We start from the raw sequence: 17,168 nt of genomic DNA, 5'->3' as shown, positions 1-17,168 counted from the left end.
GCTAAGTTCCACATTGTACCTAGAAGGTTTATGAAAGATCACGAAATGAAGAATGAATTTGAAGGTAATTTCAAATGGTAAAAGTAGGTCGAAAGTCAAGAATTTTTTATAAATTTTCTTGAAAAATAATGATAAAATTTAGTAAATAACGTATTGTTTGCATGGTGAGAATTCAAAAATTAAGTCTTGTTGTAACTTTAAGTATCACAATTTGTAACGAGAAAAAAAACATGAAAATTTAGAATAAAAAAATTGTAACTTTCTTCATTTAAGACCGAATATTTGAGTTAAAATAAAGACAAACAATTACAACATTATCGATTATGTCATTAATTTTTTATTAATATTTACAATTTATTTATTATAAATAATATAATATAATATTATTAAAATAAAATATAACAAATTTTTTTCATTGACATCAATCACATTTATTACTAACTTTTTCAGTACTCATTTATCCTTAGTTTTCATTTCTATTCTCTTTTCCTCCTCATTTATTCCCCTTTTTACCCTACTCTAATGCAAAGAAAACCTAAAAGAGTATCATATTAAAATAAGTGACATTGTGTGCTTACTAATTTTCCATATTTATAAAATTAATAGAAATATTAAAACATAAAAGTGAAAGAAAAGAAAGTAAAGAAATAATGATAACACAATCGTAACCTGCTAACGGTTGAGGGAAATGACTGACACTTTATCATCTAAACTATAGAAGGCTATCTCCCAAAGTATTGACCTATCAGCGCAGACATTTATTATCATATACGATACAGTATCACAGGGTACACATGCAAATGAGAATGTGCCATCTCAGATTAGAATAATACTATGTGGTATGTAAAAATATACCCGAAACTCTATTTTATAAGAAATATTAAATTAAAATAGTATGTTTAAAATCTTGAAAATACAAAACACACGTTAATATGTGAAGAAAGGAATCGATGTTGAAGTAGGCTATTGCACAGGGGTCCAAACTATTTCAAGCTGCAATGTTTTAAAAACATTAAAAAGGAGCCAATGGAAGGTCTCATTCACCCACATCACTTTTGTCAAATAAAATAAATTTATAAATATTTTAGATTGGAATCAAGTGTTATAAATGAAATAAAATAAAAATCTACTAAAAAAGTAGGTCTTATTGGTCAAAAGATAAAGAGGAGGAAGGAGTTTGACTTGAGGTGCAATAATAGTATTAATTGGTCCTTCTATCGTGCAATAAAAAGGGGCAAACCATAAGTATTTGAAAATCATCTCACCACCGTACCATGTTATTGGGATTCCCATTCCCCTATTTAATGGATGTAGTGGTGGTTCCGTGAGAATCTCTAAAAACATACAATTGACGAAATGCCTTTTCAATTGTGATGCTGGTGGATAAGCATATATGCACAGGGTGACAATTAGCAAGATATTGTAGGCTCATATAATTGCACTGCCAAATGACATACGCATTTATCTCTGTTTAGAAAGTACCAGTAACACAGCAAACCAAAAATAAAAAAGGAAAGAAAAAAACACTATAAACTTTACTTTTTGCTTATCTATGCAACCATTCCCTTGCATAATTTATCTGAAGCAACGTTCTTTGCTCGTTCTTTACACAAGTATTCTACATTTACGAAGCTTTATTTGTGACCATATATTTCTGAGAAAAGAATGGTATAATACAACATGTGTACAGTATATGCATGCAACTTCCGGGATCCTCCCGGATGGATTAGAAGATGTATATTTTTTTTTATTAATATAGCGGTGCATAGAACAAACACCGGGAGATGAATCACATTCTGAATCTTCTTGAAGAATTACCATTAATTGTTAATTATTGGAGCAGACAACTTATGCATATTCCAGTATAGCACCTGTATGATTGAACCCGCATGAAACTTGCAACGCTTTCACCTCCTCTCCAAAGCACACTCTTGTAGGATTTATATAATCCACATCACTTCCATGACCCTGAGCCAAGGCATAAACTTTATTTGTAGTTGCGCAACGCAGATAACAGTGCACTTAGCAATATTAAAGGCAATAAACTAATCAATTAATTTAAGAGATGGATCAGTCTGACTTATCAGATCGCACTTTCCTCTAAGGAAATATGTCTTCAATTAGAAAGCTTGCGTGTGCTTGCGGCAAATTTTATATACATACGGAAGTCATTATTAATTGAACAATTTCTCGTTAATCTAGATGGATTCTTGGTTCTCTTTTGTTGTCCATCCTACGTCACAGAATTGGCATTCGGACCATTGTGTATGAATGTGTAACCTTTCTTTTCATACATTTATACTGATAATAGGACATATAAATTATTTGAGAAGCAGAAGCATACCAATTGTCCACTAGAAGAATGTCCAACTTCAGAGAACGTCCCATTTGAACCTCCCCAGCCCCATGTGAACACTCTTCCTTCTGAAAGCAATGAAAATTCCAGAATAAATGAAAATTCCATCTACAAGTACAGTGTAAACATCAAGTACAAGTCTTACATATGAGAGCATACAGCTCTCATATAAAACTTTATCAAATAAATGAACTTAAACAAAACTTTATCAAATAAATCTGGAAAAAAAGGAGCTATGTATTACATCATCAAATCTCCATAGAGAGCCTACAGCTCTAAAGAAATATGTAAACTATGTTGCAGTTAACACTGACACTTAGGGAAATGCAGTTTTTAATCTTGAAAAGAAAAGGTAAGTAGATCATCAACAGATACTGAAAAGAATTAGAAAAATGATCAAGTTCCTCCAGGAGTCAAGAAACTTATCACTAATTTTTAGTCCACAAATCCTTATTCCTAAGGAAATTCAAATAGATAACCGGCATTCATGACAAATATAATAAAAAGCAGTAAATTTGAAGACAGAACACAACTTCTCAACTTGGTTATGTGGCTGTCGGAGGAATCACTCATCATAACTTGTATATATATGATGGTGCAAAGTAAAATGTTCCAATTGCAAGAAACATGTTTGATACTGTAGGGACGGTTCAGGAATCCAGCATTGTTATTAGATCGTGCAGTCTCCAATTTCACATTCCTCACATATATGCCCGGTGTCTCCTGTGATCTAGTAAATCAAAGGTTTGATTTATAGATAGTTATTTCTTTCTCAGTATTCCACTATTTAATACATTACCAAAAGTGGGGGCTCTTGGTCATAGCCTTCAAAATCAGTCCATTATTGTGTAGCATCCTGATAATGATGTATTCTTACATTGATTTGTCCTGAATATTCAACACGTCAAATAGTGCTAACCATTACATTCCCACTCACCCTGGACAAGTGAACTCAGTAGCAAACTCGTTTTTAGAGCAAACTCGGTTAAACTCGCGAGTTTGCATACGAGTTGGCGAGTCTAGAGGGTTTTTTTGTTAAACCCAAAACAATGTCGTTTGTAAACTGGAAATCAAATAAACTAACCTCTTTTGGGTCACATTAGGGTTTGAGCATTTCATTAAAGTGTTTTTGCGTTCATCATTTTCTTGGTTGCCTATGTTCATCGTTGCTCACCTCGCCTCGCCTTTGTTTGCGATCGTATGTGTTTGTCTCTTTTGTGTCGTGTGGTGCTCGCGTTCCTTTCTTACGGTGGTTGCGTCTATCTGAGTTCTGATATGTGATGGTGGTCATCTGGTATTAAGTAAAAGAGATGGTCTTGTGTTGTGTTGTTTTTGCTTGCTCGGTAAGAGGTTTTTTTTTTCTTAGTTGAATGCGGATTTAGGACTGTACCGACCAGTCCTCAGGCGTTGTTGACCACTAGTAATGTAGGGGCCAAGTAAGCGGGGTCCCACGAGCAGCGTGGGCCAGTGTCTCGCGAGGCACGTGCGCTAAGGAACCGAAGTGTGGTCAGACATTGGTCTCCAGGATGTATCGATGTACCACTAAGTAGTGTGGAGAGGTCGGACATCGGGGACTCGAACATCAGAGTTGGACCACGAAAGGTGGATCCCAAATCACGTACCAGTTATCAGTAAGGGAGAAGCCTAGGTCACGAGAGTCTATGCGTGTGGAACAGATGACGCGTTCAGGCGTAACACAAGCATAGAGCCACTGGAAAGACACGTCCTGTGAAGGTCACGTTCCAGGGGTGAGCTGCATGCATGACATGTGAATAGCTAGGGCGCTCCCAAGGCGGGTGACCCTAGAGATCAGGTGCACGAGGAGGCATCCAGGTGGTCACCCCGTCAGAGATTGCACTCCAGTTAGGGAACCCCACGCGCTAGGTTATCCTAAGAGTGAGTAACTGCGGCACTGGGGCCCACCCCCTCAGGAAGCCTATTTTGGGTAATGGAAATAGTGCAAACCCTAGTTTCAGCCTATATAAAGGGAAGTAACAAACTTAGCAAGGTATGCTATTCATTTGCGCCGCTTAACACACAGTGACAGTCTTATGTAAAAAAACAATTTTGGTGTTTCCTAGTCCTAAGATTGACTTGAGCATCGGAGTGCAAACGGCCTCTAGGGTGTCCTTTGTCTTTGTGTTTTCAAGTGTTCAGTCGAAAGGATACCACATCTGAACGCAAGGATTATTGGGCGTGAGACTCTCGTAGACGCACGAAGGTGTTTGCGGTCAACCGACAAGAACATTTGGCGCCCACCGTGGGGCTCGATATAAAACATTGTCCCACAAGCAAGAACTAGAAAGATGAGAAGTACGAGGCAAGGACCTGTTGCACCAAACGGAGGCGAAAGCCTCACCCTACAACAGGTTATGGAAACGATGCAGGCCCTTCAAGAAGAAGTGGTTGCGTCAAAAGCAAACCAAGAACACATCCAGGCTGATTTGGTGGCATCGCGGGCAACCAAAGAAGAACTGCGCCTTTCAAATGAGGAATTGTGCAGGGATCTGCAAAACCAGGTAGACGGACGTGAGGAAGGAGGTCGAGAACCTGTGACGCCACCTAGGGAGTTTCCGATGCCGTTCTCACAAGAAATCATGGGGGCTCCGACGCGGTGAGATGCAAATTGTTCATGAGCACTCTGTTGGGAACAACGATGGATTGGTTCATCAGCCTCCCTGATGGTCAAGTAACGTCGTTCCCACAACTCACCAAGCTATTCAGAGCGCAGTACATCGCAGTACATGGAATGCGATCAACTTCAAGTTTTATTTCAGTTAAGCAAAAACGTTGTACATAGTATTAGGGGACGCTCTTTTTCCCTTATAAAGGTTTTTTATCGAGGTCACCCAATAATTTTCAATTGAAATGTTTTCTTGAGTTTTGTACAATGCAGTTAAGAACTTGTTTTCCTTGCGTTAGAGGTCTCGTGAGTGGAGAGGCAGGTTCGTAGAGAACGCCTCCCCCTTCGAGTGAGAACGCCGGGGTTGAACGAAATAGTTCACTAGATAAATCCTCCTCGTCCTTGAGCGAAGCTGAGGTCAGATAAGAACTTGTTTTCCTTGCGTGAGAGGTCTCGCGAGTGGAAAGGCAGGTTCGTAGAGAACGCCTCCCCCCTCGAGTGAGAACGCCAAGGTTGAACGAAATAGTTTCCCAGATAAATCCTCCTCGCCCTTGAGCGAAGCTGGGGTCAGTCAAGGAATTGTTTCCCTTACGTTCAAAGTCTCGTGAGTGGAAGGGTAGGTTCGGGGAGAATGCCTCTCCCCTCGAGTGAGAACGCCAAGGCTGAACGGCCTAGTTCACAGTTAAACCCCCCTTTTTGCTTTATACAGCAAGGGCAGGGTACCAAAAGGCGCTAGTAGAAGCATCGCGGTGCCAGGCACCACAAGTTAACAGTTGAATAAGATAAAGAGCAGTTTTTGGTCAATTCAAGATTAAGGGAGTTAAAGCAGCTAAGCATCCGAGCAAGTAAGTTACAAGCAAACAATAAAAACTGTTTGTTTGGCAACCAAGTACAAGCTAAAAGGGAAGAGTCCTTGGAACGATCTGCCCGTCTACAACACGGTTTGATGCTGCGAAGGGTGAAGCGTCCATCTCGGGGTGCGCATAGGCAACCTGAGCAAGGGCGTCCTCGAACCCTGCGGCATAAGCATCAACAGCACCCTCGGTCAGTTCAGCCAAAGCTTCTTTGAACCTCTCGGCTTGCTGGAGGAGCTTGGTCTCAACACGACCCAGTTGCACTTCTTGATTGGTGGACCTATCTTCAAGCCTCACCATCTTAGCTTGGGATGCCTCAGCCGCCTCTTCCAACTCGATGGCCCGGGTTCGCAGGGGCAGGATTTTTGCCTCCAGCTCGACAGCCTCTTGGCTCTTGTCATGAAGTCGTTTCGAGAGTTCCTTTTCAGCTTGGGCGGAGGCTAGTCAACTCCTGCTTCAGTGCGGTCTCGCGGGTAGTGAACGCACGAGCCAGCAGGGCCGTTTCTTCCTTATCTCTGGCCTCTACTAGCGCCACCCTCGCCTCAGTCCTAGTTATGAGGGCATTGGATTGAGCAAGGAGAGCCTCAAAGTTGAGACCCAGCCTTTTCCTCCGTCACCCCTAGTTGGAAGCCTTTGAGGGCATGTTGCAGGACAGCGGACAATTCGGGGGCAGATGGGATGGCAGGGGTGCTCTCCCCACCAGCTTCAAGCACGAAGAGGTCAGGGGGCGAGGAAGCGCTTGGCGTTTGGTCTCGGAGCGACGCCGGGAAGCCAACAGTGGAGGAGTGGGAGGCCATTGCCGTCGTGGGCCTAAGCCTCTTGAAGACCGGCCCCTCAACGGAGTCCTCATCAGATTCGATCTCCACTACCTTTCTCTCATAGGGAAATGGAGCGGGTGATGCTTGGGTGGCGGCAAGAGGGACCGCGACAGCAGGAATGGAAGGAGTAGGGGAGGGCGCAGCAGTGGCAGAGATAAGGGTGTGAGGAGCAGAGGTGCCCACTAAGAAAAGAAATCATCTGGCTGTGAGCGTAATTGGAGTGCTTTTGAAAGGGTAAGAATTTAAATTATTAAAAGTGATTTTATAATTATTTTTTAGATGACCATATGATGTGTTAACCAGTTTTATAATTATTTAGGTCCACACTAAGAAAAGAAATCATTTACACCAAATGACCATGAATGATGTGGTATTTGTGATGACTAATTCAAGATTGATGAAGAGGAAAGATGTTAGAAAAACAAAAGACTATACTATTGATGATCTTTCTTTTGATGATGAATGGACTGCGGAGGAAAATAAAACATTACATGGTTTAGATGAAGACATACAACTTGAAGTTAGAGAAGATGATGCTAGTAGAGGAGCAACAACTGCTCCATCCATTAATGATTTGGAGGTTCCTCCAATTGATGATAATGAAAATGAAGATCTTTTGGAGGAGGGAGATGATTATCCTATGATTAATATGAATGATTTTGTTGAATAGTTTCTTTGTATTAAACATTATCTTGAATCTACTTTTAATTATGTTATGTATTTGGACCATTTAGTTATGTTATATATTTGGACCATTTTATGAATTATGAATCTATTTTAAATTATGTTATGTATGTGGACCATTTCATGAATTATGAATCTATTTTTAATTATGTTATGTATAGTAGTAACTCTTCTGAGTCATGTTACGATCTTCGAGTTGAGTTTTCAGACCCTTCCCGATCCGCCTTTGAGTTACAAGTTTGACAACATTGGTTTTGGAAAAAGTTGTCGCCCCCCTCTTGTGGTGGTCCGAAGATTGGTGGACTCAGATATAAAGCATGCAATGTGTTTCATATACAAGATGGATTGTGCAAAGGAAAAGATTAAGTGCAATTTTAATCATATTAAGAAAAGAGAAAAATTTTATAGCTTCTCTCTTCCAAAATTTAATTACTTATTTGTGAAGCTAACCACAATAGTTAGCTACAATTGACAAGCTTATTCTTACTAATTATTGTAGTACTAAACCATGTATCAATTCCTTCGTCATTATAATTGTAAATGAACTTTTCTTTTTCCGTATTGACAAGGTTTGGGCAATTTGGTCCAGTAGTCTGGTCTGGTTTCCCAAGTCAGTCTAAGTGTGTACTTGGGTTGGGATTTTTGGTATTTAAAATAATTTACAATCAAAATCCTACACTAAGTTATTTTTATTTTATTTTAATCTTATTGTGAGTTATTTTATTTTATTGTTTGTTTTAAAAATAACAGATTTTCCCAAATAATTAAGCAAATCTACACATAACAATGAGTATGATTTCCTATGTCTGGCCTCGTCACTTCATGGGATTTTAACTATTAGAATTACATTCAATTTATATGATAAACGAGTTTGTGCATCACAAATTAAATGCATTTAATTAGTATTCAAGAAGCAGAACCCATTTATCTTTGCCTACGAAACCCACTTAGTCCATTTAGAATTTATATACAAAGATGCTTATTGTAACCTAAATCAAAATCAATCAAGTTTTCCGTACTCACTCTCTAAACTCAACATATATGAACTAGAGACAGCAAGGTGAGTGACAATCTTCCTCATCATTAGAGTCAACATCCATTGTTAAATTAACCATGTACTTACCTTCAACAAGTGTAACCGTCATATCTAAGGAAATTTCTATGAGAAGTTTATTCGGACCATGATTAGCCATTTAAATGGGTAGGCATAGGTTGGATATACTCGAGAACCCACCCAAATCAACTGAAGCTTAAAAAACAGGCTCGAGTCAGGTATCCAGGTTATGTCCATCCTGGTTAGTTAATGTTGGAACTTGGTTAAAACCTGTCCGAGCTGATTCACCTCAAATTCCCTTTTATTTATTTTTCTTTCCTTCTTCTAATTATATTTTTAATATGTTTAATGGATAGGTTGGTTCAATCTAAGATGAGCATAAAGTATTGCTTTTGACTTTTGGCTACCTCTAATATTTGGCCACTAATTGCAGTGAGGAACGGGTAATCTTTAAAAGGGTTTCCCTTACAAATATGTTATGAGATTCGCTAGCTTTGCTTCCTTGATATTTTGTTTAATCTCTTTTATATGGTCTTGATGAAATTATTCTTCTGTAGTAAAAGAAAGCAGCCTTTACATCAATATGACTAGAAAAAAAAAAAACTACTCAATGGCAATCATTTTCTGTTCAAGGTATTTTACCAGAGATGGCTGCAGTGTGTTTCCAACCACAGGAAACCTGACTAACAGAAGACTTCAAGAATGGCCCTTGAACCTTTTCAGGTAGATGAACAACATCTGAGGAACTGGATAAAAATAATTTGAAAAATTAGAACACTAACATGCATATTACAAAAAAGAATGTAAATGCCGAAAATGAAAATGAAAATGATCAATTAACAAGTCTAAGTATGAAACAATACCCAATGCCAAGGCACCCATTTTCATTTGAACCCCAAGTATAAAGCTCTCCAGAATCTACAGAAGAAAATAGAATGAAACAGTAAATAAATGATAACAAACAAATCAACACAAGGTCAAGTTCTGAAACTGACGAATTACTTGTCAGGATACAGGTGTGGTAGCCACCACAAGCAACTTCTTTAGAGTATGGAAGTTCACTGACCAAGGATGGTCTTGTTGCATCACTCGTCCCCTTTAAATGCTTAGGGATTGAAAATAATATTAGTCATTACAAGCAGAAGACAATGAGTAGAAAAAAAAACACTAATTGCTTACCAAATTTTCAATTCTTCTTTCACCAAATACTAAAACAGAACCATTTTCTGCAAAAATTTCATCAAGAAAGGGTAGAAAGTATGCAATGAATAATACAGGGCATGAAAAAAGTATAAAAGATAGAAGATATAACTAGATTCAAGTACCATCAGTACAAGCTGAATTTAGCAACCCAGCAGCTACGTATTTTACCTAAACATAGTCAAGAATAGAGCAAAACATTAAAGATCAAAGCTAAAAATTAGAAGCCAATATAACCATCTTAGAAGCAAGGCAATCCTATCAACATCACACCTTGATTCCTTCAAGATCCTTTATAAGCCTTGGCGTATACTCACTGCATGATATTAAAAAGCATGTCAACAGAGAAACACATAATAAGAATAGCAAGGTAAGGATTGAAATTTATATAAGATCATAGTCAAAGCAGCAATGTTTGGGTAATTAAATTTTTTTCCAGCATCAAATACAGACACTGTTTACATAGTTATTTTTACTCTTAAAACAATTCTAATTTAGAAATTCTCCAGACATGTTTTGAGTGCAGAAGGTATACTTCAATATATTCTAATTGTACTGTATTTCTACAAAACTCAAATGGGTTACTTGAATAAATAAGATGGAGAAAACACAGTGTAGTCAACCTACACTGTTGTGATTTCGATTGATGCATATATATATATATATATATATATATTCTTCAAATATATTCTAATTGTACTGTCTTTGTACAGAACTCAAATTGGTTACTTGAATAAATAAGATGGAGAAAACAGTGTAGTCAGCCTACACTGTTGTGATTTGGATTGATGTATATATAGGTTACAAAAACAGGTAAGACACTTACCTTAAACCCTAACCCTAAAGTTGGGTACATACAAAGAAATAATAATAAAATAACACTATGTTTCAACATGGTTAAAAGCTATGAGAACTACCATTTTTTATCTTTCAGTTAAAACTCAAGTACACGAAAATAAACAAATTGGCTTCCGTATGTAACCAATTCACTAAATTGCAACAAGAAAGTCAATGACAAAAAATGAATAAGTACATAAAAGAGAAAATTGCACCTCTTTTAGGTTTAATCGCTATAAATTGTGTATTAACTTGGCTCAAGTTCTATATAAGCTAAATTATTAGTCAGATTTTGTATAATCTAGTTTTTAAAATTAATGTTTCTCAATTAATCATCAATGTTATACCTTTTTTGCTGTATCTGTTTTTCTCTTACTGTTTACAGTCAGCCAATCTATGTCCCTAAGGTTACACCCTACATATATTATATAGAGGAGGTCTTTTTTGACAACCCAAATTGCAGTCACTCAAATTATCTAAGGTTACCCCACTCTACATATGCATCTATGTGGCCAATATCCTCAACAGTATTTTTATGAAAATGAACATGTAGCTTTCTTTATGCTTCTCAAAGCTTCTTGTTTAAGATCAGGTATGGGTGGGTGTTAGTAAGAATTGTTAGTGTACAACAGTCCAGCTGTTTGCTTGTATGGTGTACAGCTGTCCAGAGCTACTTGCTTGTATGTTAATGCACAGGTGTCTAGCTGAGAATTGCTAGTGTATAACTGTCCACCTGTTTACTTGTATGTTAGTGTAAAGCTGTTTATTGTAATATTCATATATCAATGCTAGGCGGTAGCACATAGGTGTTAGGTGGTACCACACAACTTGCAAATACTATAAATACTTGTAATGTTGTTCAACAATTAATAAAATTTCTCTCAATTCAGTTTTCTCTAAGAGAAGAGTGGAAATTGATTGATATAAGGTTTTGCTTAAATGCACCTGTGACTGAACTGGTTAAAGCACTGGTTCAAGGTTCAATAGTTTAATAGTGGTCAAACCAATATTAATAAAATTAATATAATGACTAAATAATAAATAAAATAATATTAAAAAATTTAATATCATAAGTCTATTATGCTAAAGTAAAACGTAAATTTATATAGGTTTTGAACATTTAACATACATATAAAAGTACAAATAAAGTATGTTATCATACTTAAATTAATAAAAAACAATAATATTTAACAATACTTATTAATAATAACATGTTTATAAGTAGAATAAAAAGATAATAACAAATACTTTATGTTACTTTTATTTTATTTTTAAGTTTTAAAAAGTGTATTATTAAATATTTCTTAAATTAAACTGATTTAGACCGGTTTTCTCTTTCTTTGATTGGCTCTTCTATAAGACATTTTATGGTTTCTTTGAACTGGTTTTTGGTCCGACCAGCCGGTCTGATGCAGTTTTCAAACCAGAGGGGAAAAACTCAATGTAAAACAAATTATAAACTGTGGAAACTAAAACCACAACTATCCAAGGCATGATGAGACAGAAACGGAAATAGGTAGAGATTAGGGTTTATAGATGATGGCAGAGGCCTTAGCGTATCTAGAACAATGGCTAGAAGAATCCCTTCTTGAATTCTACTACTAATGGAAGAGACATTCTCTTATATATGTTTGAAGGAGCCATAACCTAGTGGTATATTTTAGAGTATGATTTAAATTTCTTGCTTAAAAGTATAATAGAATTTTCGCTTGTATTTTGGTCTTGAGTAGATTAGGATTAGGGTTAGGTTTATAAAACCTACCTATAGTATAATTGGGCTTAATTACAGCCCACATTAAACTCTAGGCCGGTCATTAGACCTAATTAGAACACAAGGTGCACACCTCACTCATGCTTGCTGTGTGACTCAAGGATGGCGCCAAGTTTGAATTAGTTGTTTTTGGTTGAATTTTCCCACTCTTTTCTTGTAAGCTTGGCCGGCCTCTTTACCTATAAAAGGAGGAGGTGCTTGGCTAATGAAAATTCAGATCAAATATAATAGAGTTATGTTGCTGAATTTGCAAGCCATTAGCTCTCCTTTGTCTAGCCTCTCTAGGATAGACATCTCTTGATCTCTCCCTTCTTTTCCAAGTGATATGGCCTCGCCAATCACTCTCCATACACCTCACAGCAACTCCAAGGAAAACATAGCTTCATAGGAGCTCTCCTTGACTCATTTCCTCCATTAGCTGCTGCCAACTCCAAGTTATGTTTCAAGAAAACCAACCGAATGAAGAGGATGCTATCAATAGAAATCTTGCTTCACTTGTTTTAATGATATAAGTCTAACTGTAGGTCTAAATTGACCTTCATAATAACTTATTTAAAAGTCTATGTTGACTGGTTCTTCTATAGGCAACTTTTATGATTTCTTTGAACCGGTTACCTGACTGCTTCACTGGTCCAACCAGATGGTCCGGTTTCAAACCAGAGTAAAAAAACTCAATGTAAAAAACAAATTATAAACTAAAGAATTAAAACCACTACTACTCAAGTCATGAGATAAAAATAGAATTAGGGTTTATAAAAATCGAGCCTAACTTGTTTATAATGATGCAAGTCTAAATTTAGGGTCTAAACTGACCTCCATGATAACTTATTTAAAAGTATATTTTTTTTTTATATATAAAGAGCTTTCATGTTTATTTAAAAGACTATTTTGCAATAATGCCTAATTTATCTTTCAACAAGTCATAGGCTAGACTCTATATGTAGATCAACATGTTTAATATTTATAGAAGTAAATAAATATATGATTTTAATACATTATATAAAGTTTAATATAACAATAATAACAAGAAAATATTTACTCATATAGACTGGTTTGTTAGACCAATAGACTTCTCCAAATATCTAAAACTTGATCTCTTTAACCAAATATACTTTTGCAAACATCTTGACCTAGTTCATTCCATTAAAAAGCCTTACTTGACCCAGACCTAATGCAGGCTAAACCACAAGCCTCTCTCACGCGATCTATTCCATTCTCACCCGTAAGTGCAAGGTAATAAAAAGGGTGGGAAAATGACTAATCAATCGGTGACAGAAGAATGAGAATTAGAGATTTCTATAGTAAGTTCTAAATGTACACTCCATTAAAGCAAAGGATGGAAAATAGCACATGGCTTGTTATGTTTTAAAAGGGAAACAATAAGGAGGTGAAGTGTTCAAACTTAACCACAAAGTGTCAAAGTGTTTTTTAGCCAAATCACATGAGATAAAACGCAATTTCCTAAACATAATATAAAAAATAGCAGAGATATAAATTAATGAGGACTAAAATTGTTAAAGATACGAAGGGGCAGAACCTGGAACTTTTGAAGAATCCTAGGATGCTTGACTCGTGGCCATGACCAAGTCTGCCAGACTCTCCCATTCCCCAACTAAAGGCCTCCCCACCATCTAGCAAAGATAGAAACAATAATTGAGAAGATATTATAAATAAGTAGTGTACAATCTACAGTCATGCTTGCTAAGAGGAACTTAATAACAACAATTGAGAATATATTATGCATATTTAGTGTAGAATCTACATCAGCTTGCTAGGAGGAACTCAATAACAACAATTGAGAAAATATATATTTAGTGTACAATTTATATTCATGATTGCTAAGCGGAACTCAATAATAACAATTGAAAAGATATTATGAATATTTAGTGTACAATTTACAGTCATGCTTGCTGAGAGGAACTCGATAACAACAATTGAGAAGATATTATGAATATTTAGTATATCTATTGCATACCACTAATTGCGAGAGTGTGTTCTGAACCCAAAGCTGCCATTTTAATGTTGATTCCATCCAAGTACTCTACTTTAGTAGGCAAAGGAACTATATTTGGGGCCCCTACATTTCAACAAAACAGTTACCTGCCATCCTTTTTTCTTTGAACACCTCTAACAGCTCTAGAGTATCAAGTTTTTAAAGTTAAACATAATAATATGAGTAGGTTCAGGAGAAAAAACCTCTCTGGGTCCATTAAATGCTAATACAAGGTTTAGTTCTTACTTTTTCCAAATCCAAGCTGCCCACTTGTATTTTTTCCCCACATGTAAAGTTCTCCATCCACTACAACAGAGACAAGTGAGAAGGTGGAGGTAGGGAAAACTTAAAAATAGGAAGGTAAAGAATATGCAGAAATTCAGAGGATAAAAGAATTTAAAGCTGTTAAATACTCGTTTTGGAGGAAAAAATAAGGCATCCAATATCAAATACAAAACTTGTACGAAAAAAAATATCCAATATCAAATACAAGTTTTTGAAGGTGAACACTAGCATGCATAAGCACCGACCTGTGATCGCACAAGAATGATTATAACCAGCAGAGATCTGCATAATTTTCTTCTCCTCTCCAAAAACACGAAGTGGCTCCTAAGATATCCAAAACATGGAAAATGTTGTCAAGTAAATTTTCCTGGTTCCTACTTATGTCCAGTGGGAATGATTCATCAACAGTCGAACAAAAAACAATCTACTGCGATAGTGATAAGTTCACCAAACAAAAAAATACAGCTAAAAAAGGCAAATCAAATCATACCACTGAGTAGTGCTTACTCTTTGAGACACCAAGCTGCCCAAAATCATTAAGACCAGTTGCATATACACTTCCATCATCTGCGGAAGGAAGACAGTATTGTGAGCCCCTACACGGACATCACCAAGACTCTTCAATAGTCATCAGACTCATCACCAATTTTAAATACTGTCATATTGTATCATCCAATCCAATAGCACATAGAAGACTATTATTACTGAGCTAAACCACGTGTAATATATAGGACAGAACACGAATTTATATATTACATTATTATGAATTATATGATAATCATCATCACTGAAACAAGATACTTTAGTTGAAATTCATTTAAAGAAAAATTAACAATTTTAAAAAATTTCGTATTATATAAAACTATAATAGGATATTAAATAAAAATATTTCCAATAATATATATATATATAATTTAAATATTCCTTATTATATATAATAATTTGTTCTTTATTTTTATAATCATAAAAAAAACTTATATAATAAGTTATGAATTTTTAGAAAATCACATCATCCTTTTTAAAATTGTAAAAAAAAATTGAATTGTACACTTTATCCTCTGGATGTAAGTGTCCGATGCGAGACACCATTTTAAAAGCGTGTCCCAGAGCTTCATAGGCTGGAAGTTAAAGACATTCAAATTCCAATGAACCCAAGAAAAAATCTATCGCAACCCTACAAAATTCCCACACGAACCCCAAACAATTGCACTCCATAGTACTACACAAGACTAACATTTCCGAAGTCTTGATATTACAATAACAATCAAGAAGAAAACGATCCAATATTCCGTTTTTATTAATAATTCTCAATTTAATTTAACGAATAAATAAAAGAAAATGGAAGAATAGCCAATTTGATAAAGAGGAATAAAAGAAGAAACCAGTTAAGAAGAGAGTGTGAGCCCCGCCGCAAGAAATGGCTTTAAGGGTCTGGTTGCGGAAGGCGGAGCAAACGACGGGTTTCCATTGCGAATCTAAGTTGCCAAGACCCAATCTGCCGTAATCGCCGTTCCCCCACAACGCAGCGAACCTCTTCCCCTCCGCCTCGCGCGAGAAAGACCGCGTCAGAAACCCTAGAGCCGAAGGTCTAATGGCGAATTTGGAGAAACTTCCACGCCACATTTGTGGTGAGAGGAATGGGTAGTCCGTTAAGAAGGACGTTGTTGGAGTGAGGAAGAATTATGAAGCGAATAGATGCAGTTCAATACTTAAACCAATAACGCATTGAAGAGAGAGAGAGAGAGAGAGAGAGAGAGAGAGAGAGAGTGAGAGCACAGAGAAACATTTCACGGTTCACGCTGCTGCAACGTCTGCTATGTTCTTCTGGTAATGGCTGTTAGTTATGGTTAGAACCTTGTAGAGATACCAAGCGTAATTTACCATTTTAACCCTCTTGTGTTCGATAAGAAACCCGCTTCTCAAAATAAAATTTAGTCTTGTAAAACTATTTCATATTTAACTCTTATTTTATTCTTTTAAAATACTTATCATTTTTTTATTTACGAGTTTCAGTTTCATTATTTATTTTTAAAAATTTAATTCGATCCTCAGTTTTTTTTTAATTTGTAGCAATTTAAAAATTTTAAATAGTTATCATAGGTAAGATTTTATATTATATTTTAACTCATACAAAGTTTTATCTTATTAGATTAGTGAAAATTATTAAACCAACGGATGTTAAAAAATTATTAGAATTTTTTTAAAATTTTATTTTTACAACCAAATTTTTCTTAATCGTTTTTTCACGTCACTATATATTATTATCCATAAAAAACTAATATTTGTACGTTTTTTCAAAACATTTTATATATAATACTCATTATATATTATATTAACTAATAATATATTATATGCATATGTACATAAAAATATTTTCACATTACATTTTATCATAATAATAAGTTTTTCTGTATAAATTTCAATACATATGTATACTTAAAGTTATAAATCTAAATAAAATGTGACAAATCAAAAAGTTTTCTATAACAATTCAATAGTTTGTGAGGAATAATTTTTTCTTCATTCAAATTTGTTTTATTATGTAGTAAATTGTGGGCTAGCCCTGACAAATGAAAATCCAGGAAAATAATATTATTGAGAAAAAATTTTAACCATTAGATTTTGATTAAGCATTACTAAACAATAAAGCATAAAATAATATTAGACTTGGTAGAACAAAAGATTTTTCTTTA

General features: G+C 35.6%; 1 protein-coding gene across 7 annotated transcripts; it reads right to left on the bottom strand.

Annotated features, from left to right (window-relative positions):
• Nucleotides 1–1,534: 1,534 nt before the first annotated feature.
• LOC137821530 (ultraviolet-B receptor UVR8) lies at nucleotides 1,535–16,304 on the bottom strand. 7 transcript variants are annotated; one of them, XM_068626167.1, is made up of 14 exons: nucleotides 15,858–16,304; nucleotides 14,966–15,042; nucleotides 14,721–14,799; nucleotides 14,437–14,496; nucleotides 14,173–14,274; nucleotides 13,735–13,828; nucleotides 9,863–9,905; nucleotides 9,715–9,760; nucleotides 9,569–9,615; nucleotides 9,392–9,494; nucleotides 9,253–9,307; nucleotides 9,032–9,135; nucleotides 2,345–2,424; nucleotides 1,535–2,233 (listed from the first exon to the last, which is right to left on the bottom strand). In XM_068626167.1, the coding sequence occupies exons 1-14, from the start codon at nucleotides 16,096–16,098 to the stop codon at nucleotides 2,117–2,119; spliced, it is 1,248 nt and encodes a 415-aa protein (XP_068482268.1). In that variant the 5' UTR covers nucleotides 16,099–16,304; the 3' UTR covers nucleotides 1,535–2,116. The 7 variants fall into 7 exon arrangements, with proteins under 7 accessions (XP_068482268.1, XP_068482267.1, XP_068482269.1 ...); XM_068626166.1 differs by having other exon boundaries at nucleotides 1,535–1,968; XM_068626168.1 differs by having other exon boundaries at nucleotides 1,535–1,968; nucleotides 9,392–9,485.
• Between the last annotated feature and the right edge of the window lie 864 nt (nucleotides 16,305–17,168).

Source organism: Phaseolus vulgaris, chromosome 9, assembly GCF_000499845.2.
Source record: "Phaseolus vulgaris cultivar G19833 chromosome 9, P. vulgaris v2.0, whole genome shotgun sequence".
In the NCBI taxonomy this organism is placed as follows: domain Eukaryota; kingdom Viridiplantae; phylum Streptophyta; class Magnoliopsida; order Fabales; family Fabaceae; genus Phaseolus; species Phaseolus vulgaris.
Note: the sequence above shows the minus strand (reverse complement) of the source record. Positions and strands in the feature narration are given on the sequence as shown.

What these genes read in the sequence shown, in the direction of transcription:
- LOC137821530 (XM_068626163.1), bottom strand. Translation starts at nt 16,098, where the DNA reads ATGTGGCGTGGAAGTTTCTCCAAATTCGCCATTAGACCTTCGGCTCTA. An exon ending in AATGGGTGCCTTGGCATTGG is followed by an intron (nt 9,136 to 9,252) that starts GTATTGTTTCAT and finishes ATTTTTATCCAG; the next exon opens with TTCCTCAGATGTTGTTCATC. An exon ending in ACACACTGCAGCCATCTCTG is followed by an intron (nt 2,425 to 9,031) that starts GTAAAATACCTT and finishes CATTGCTTTCAG; the next exon opens with AAGGAAGAGTGTTCACATGG.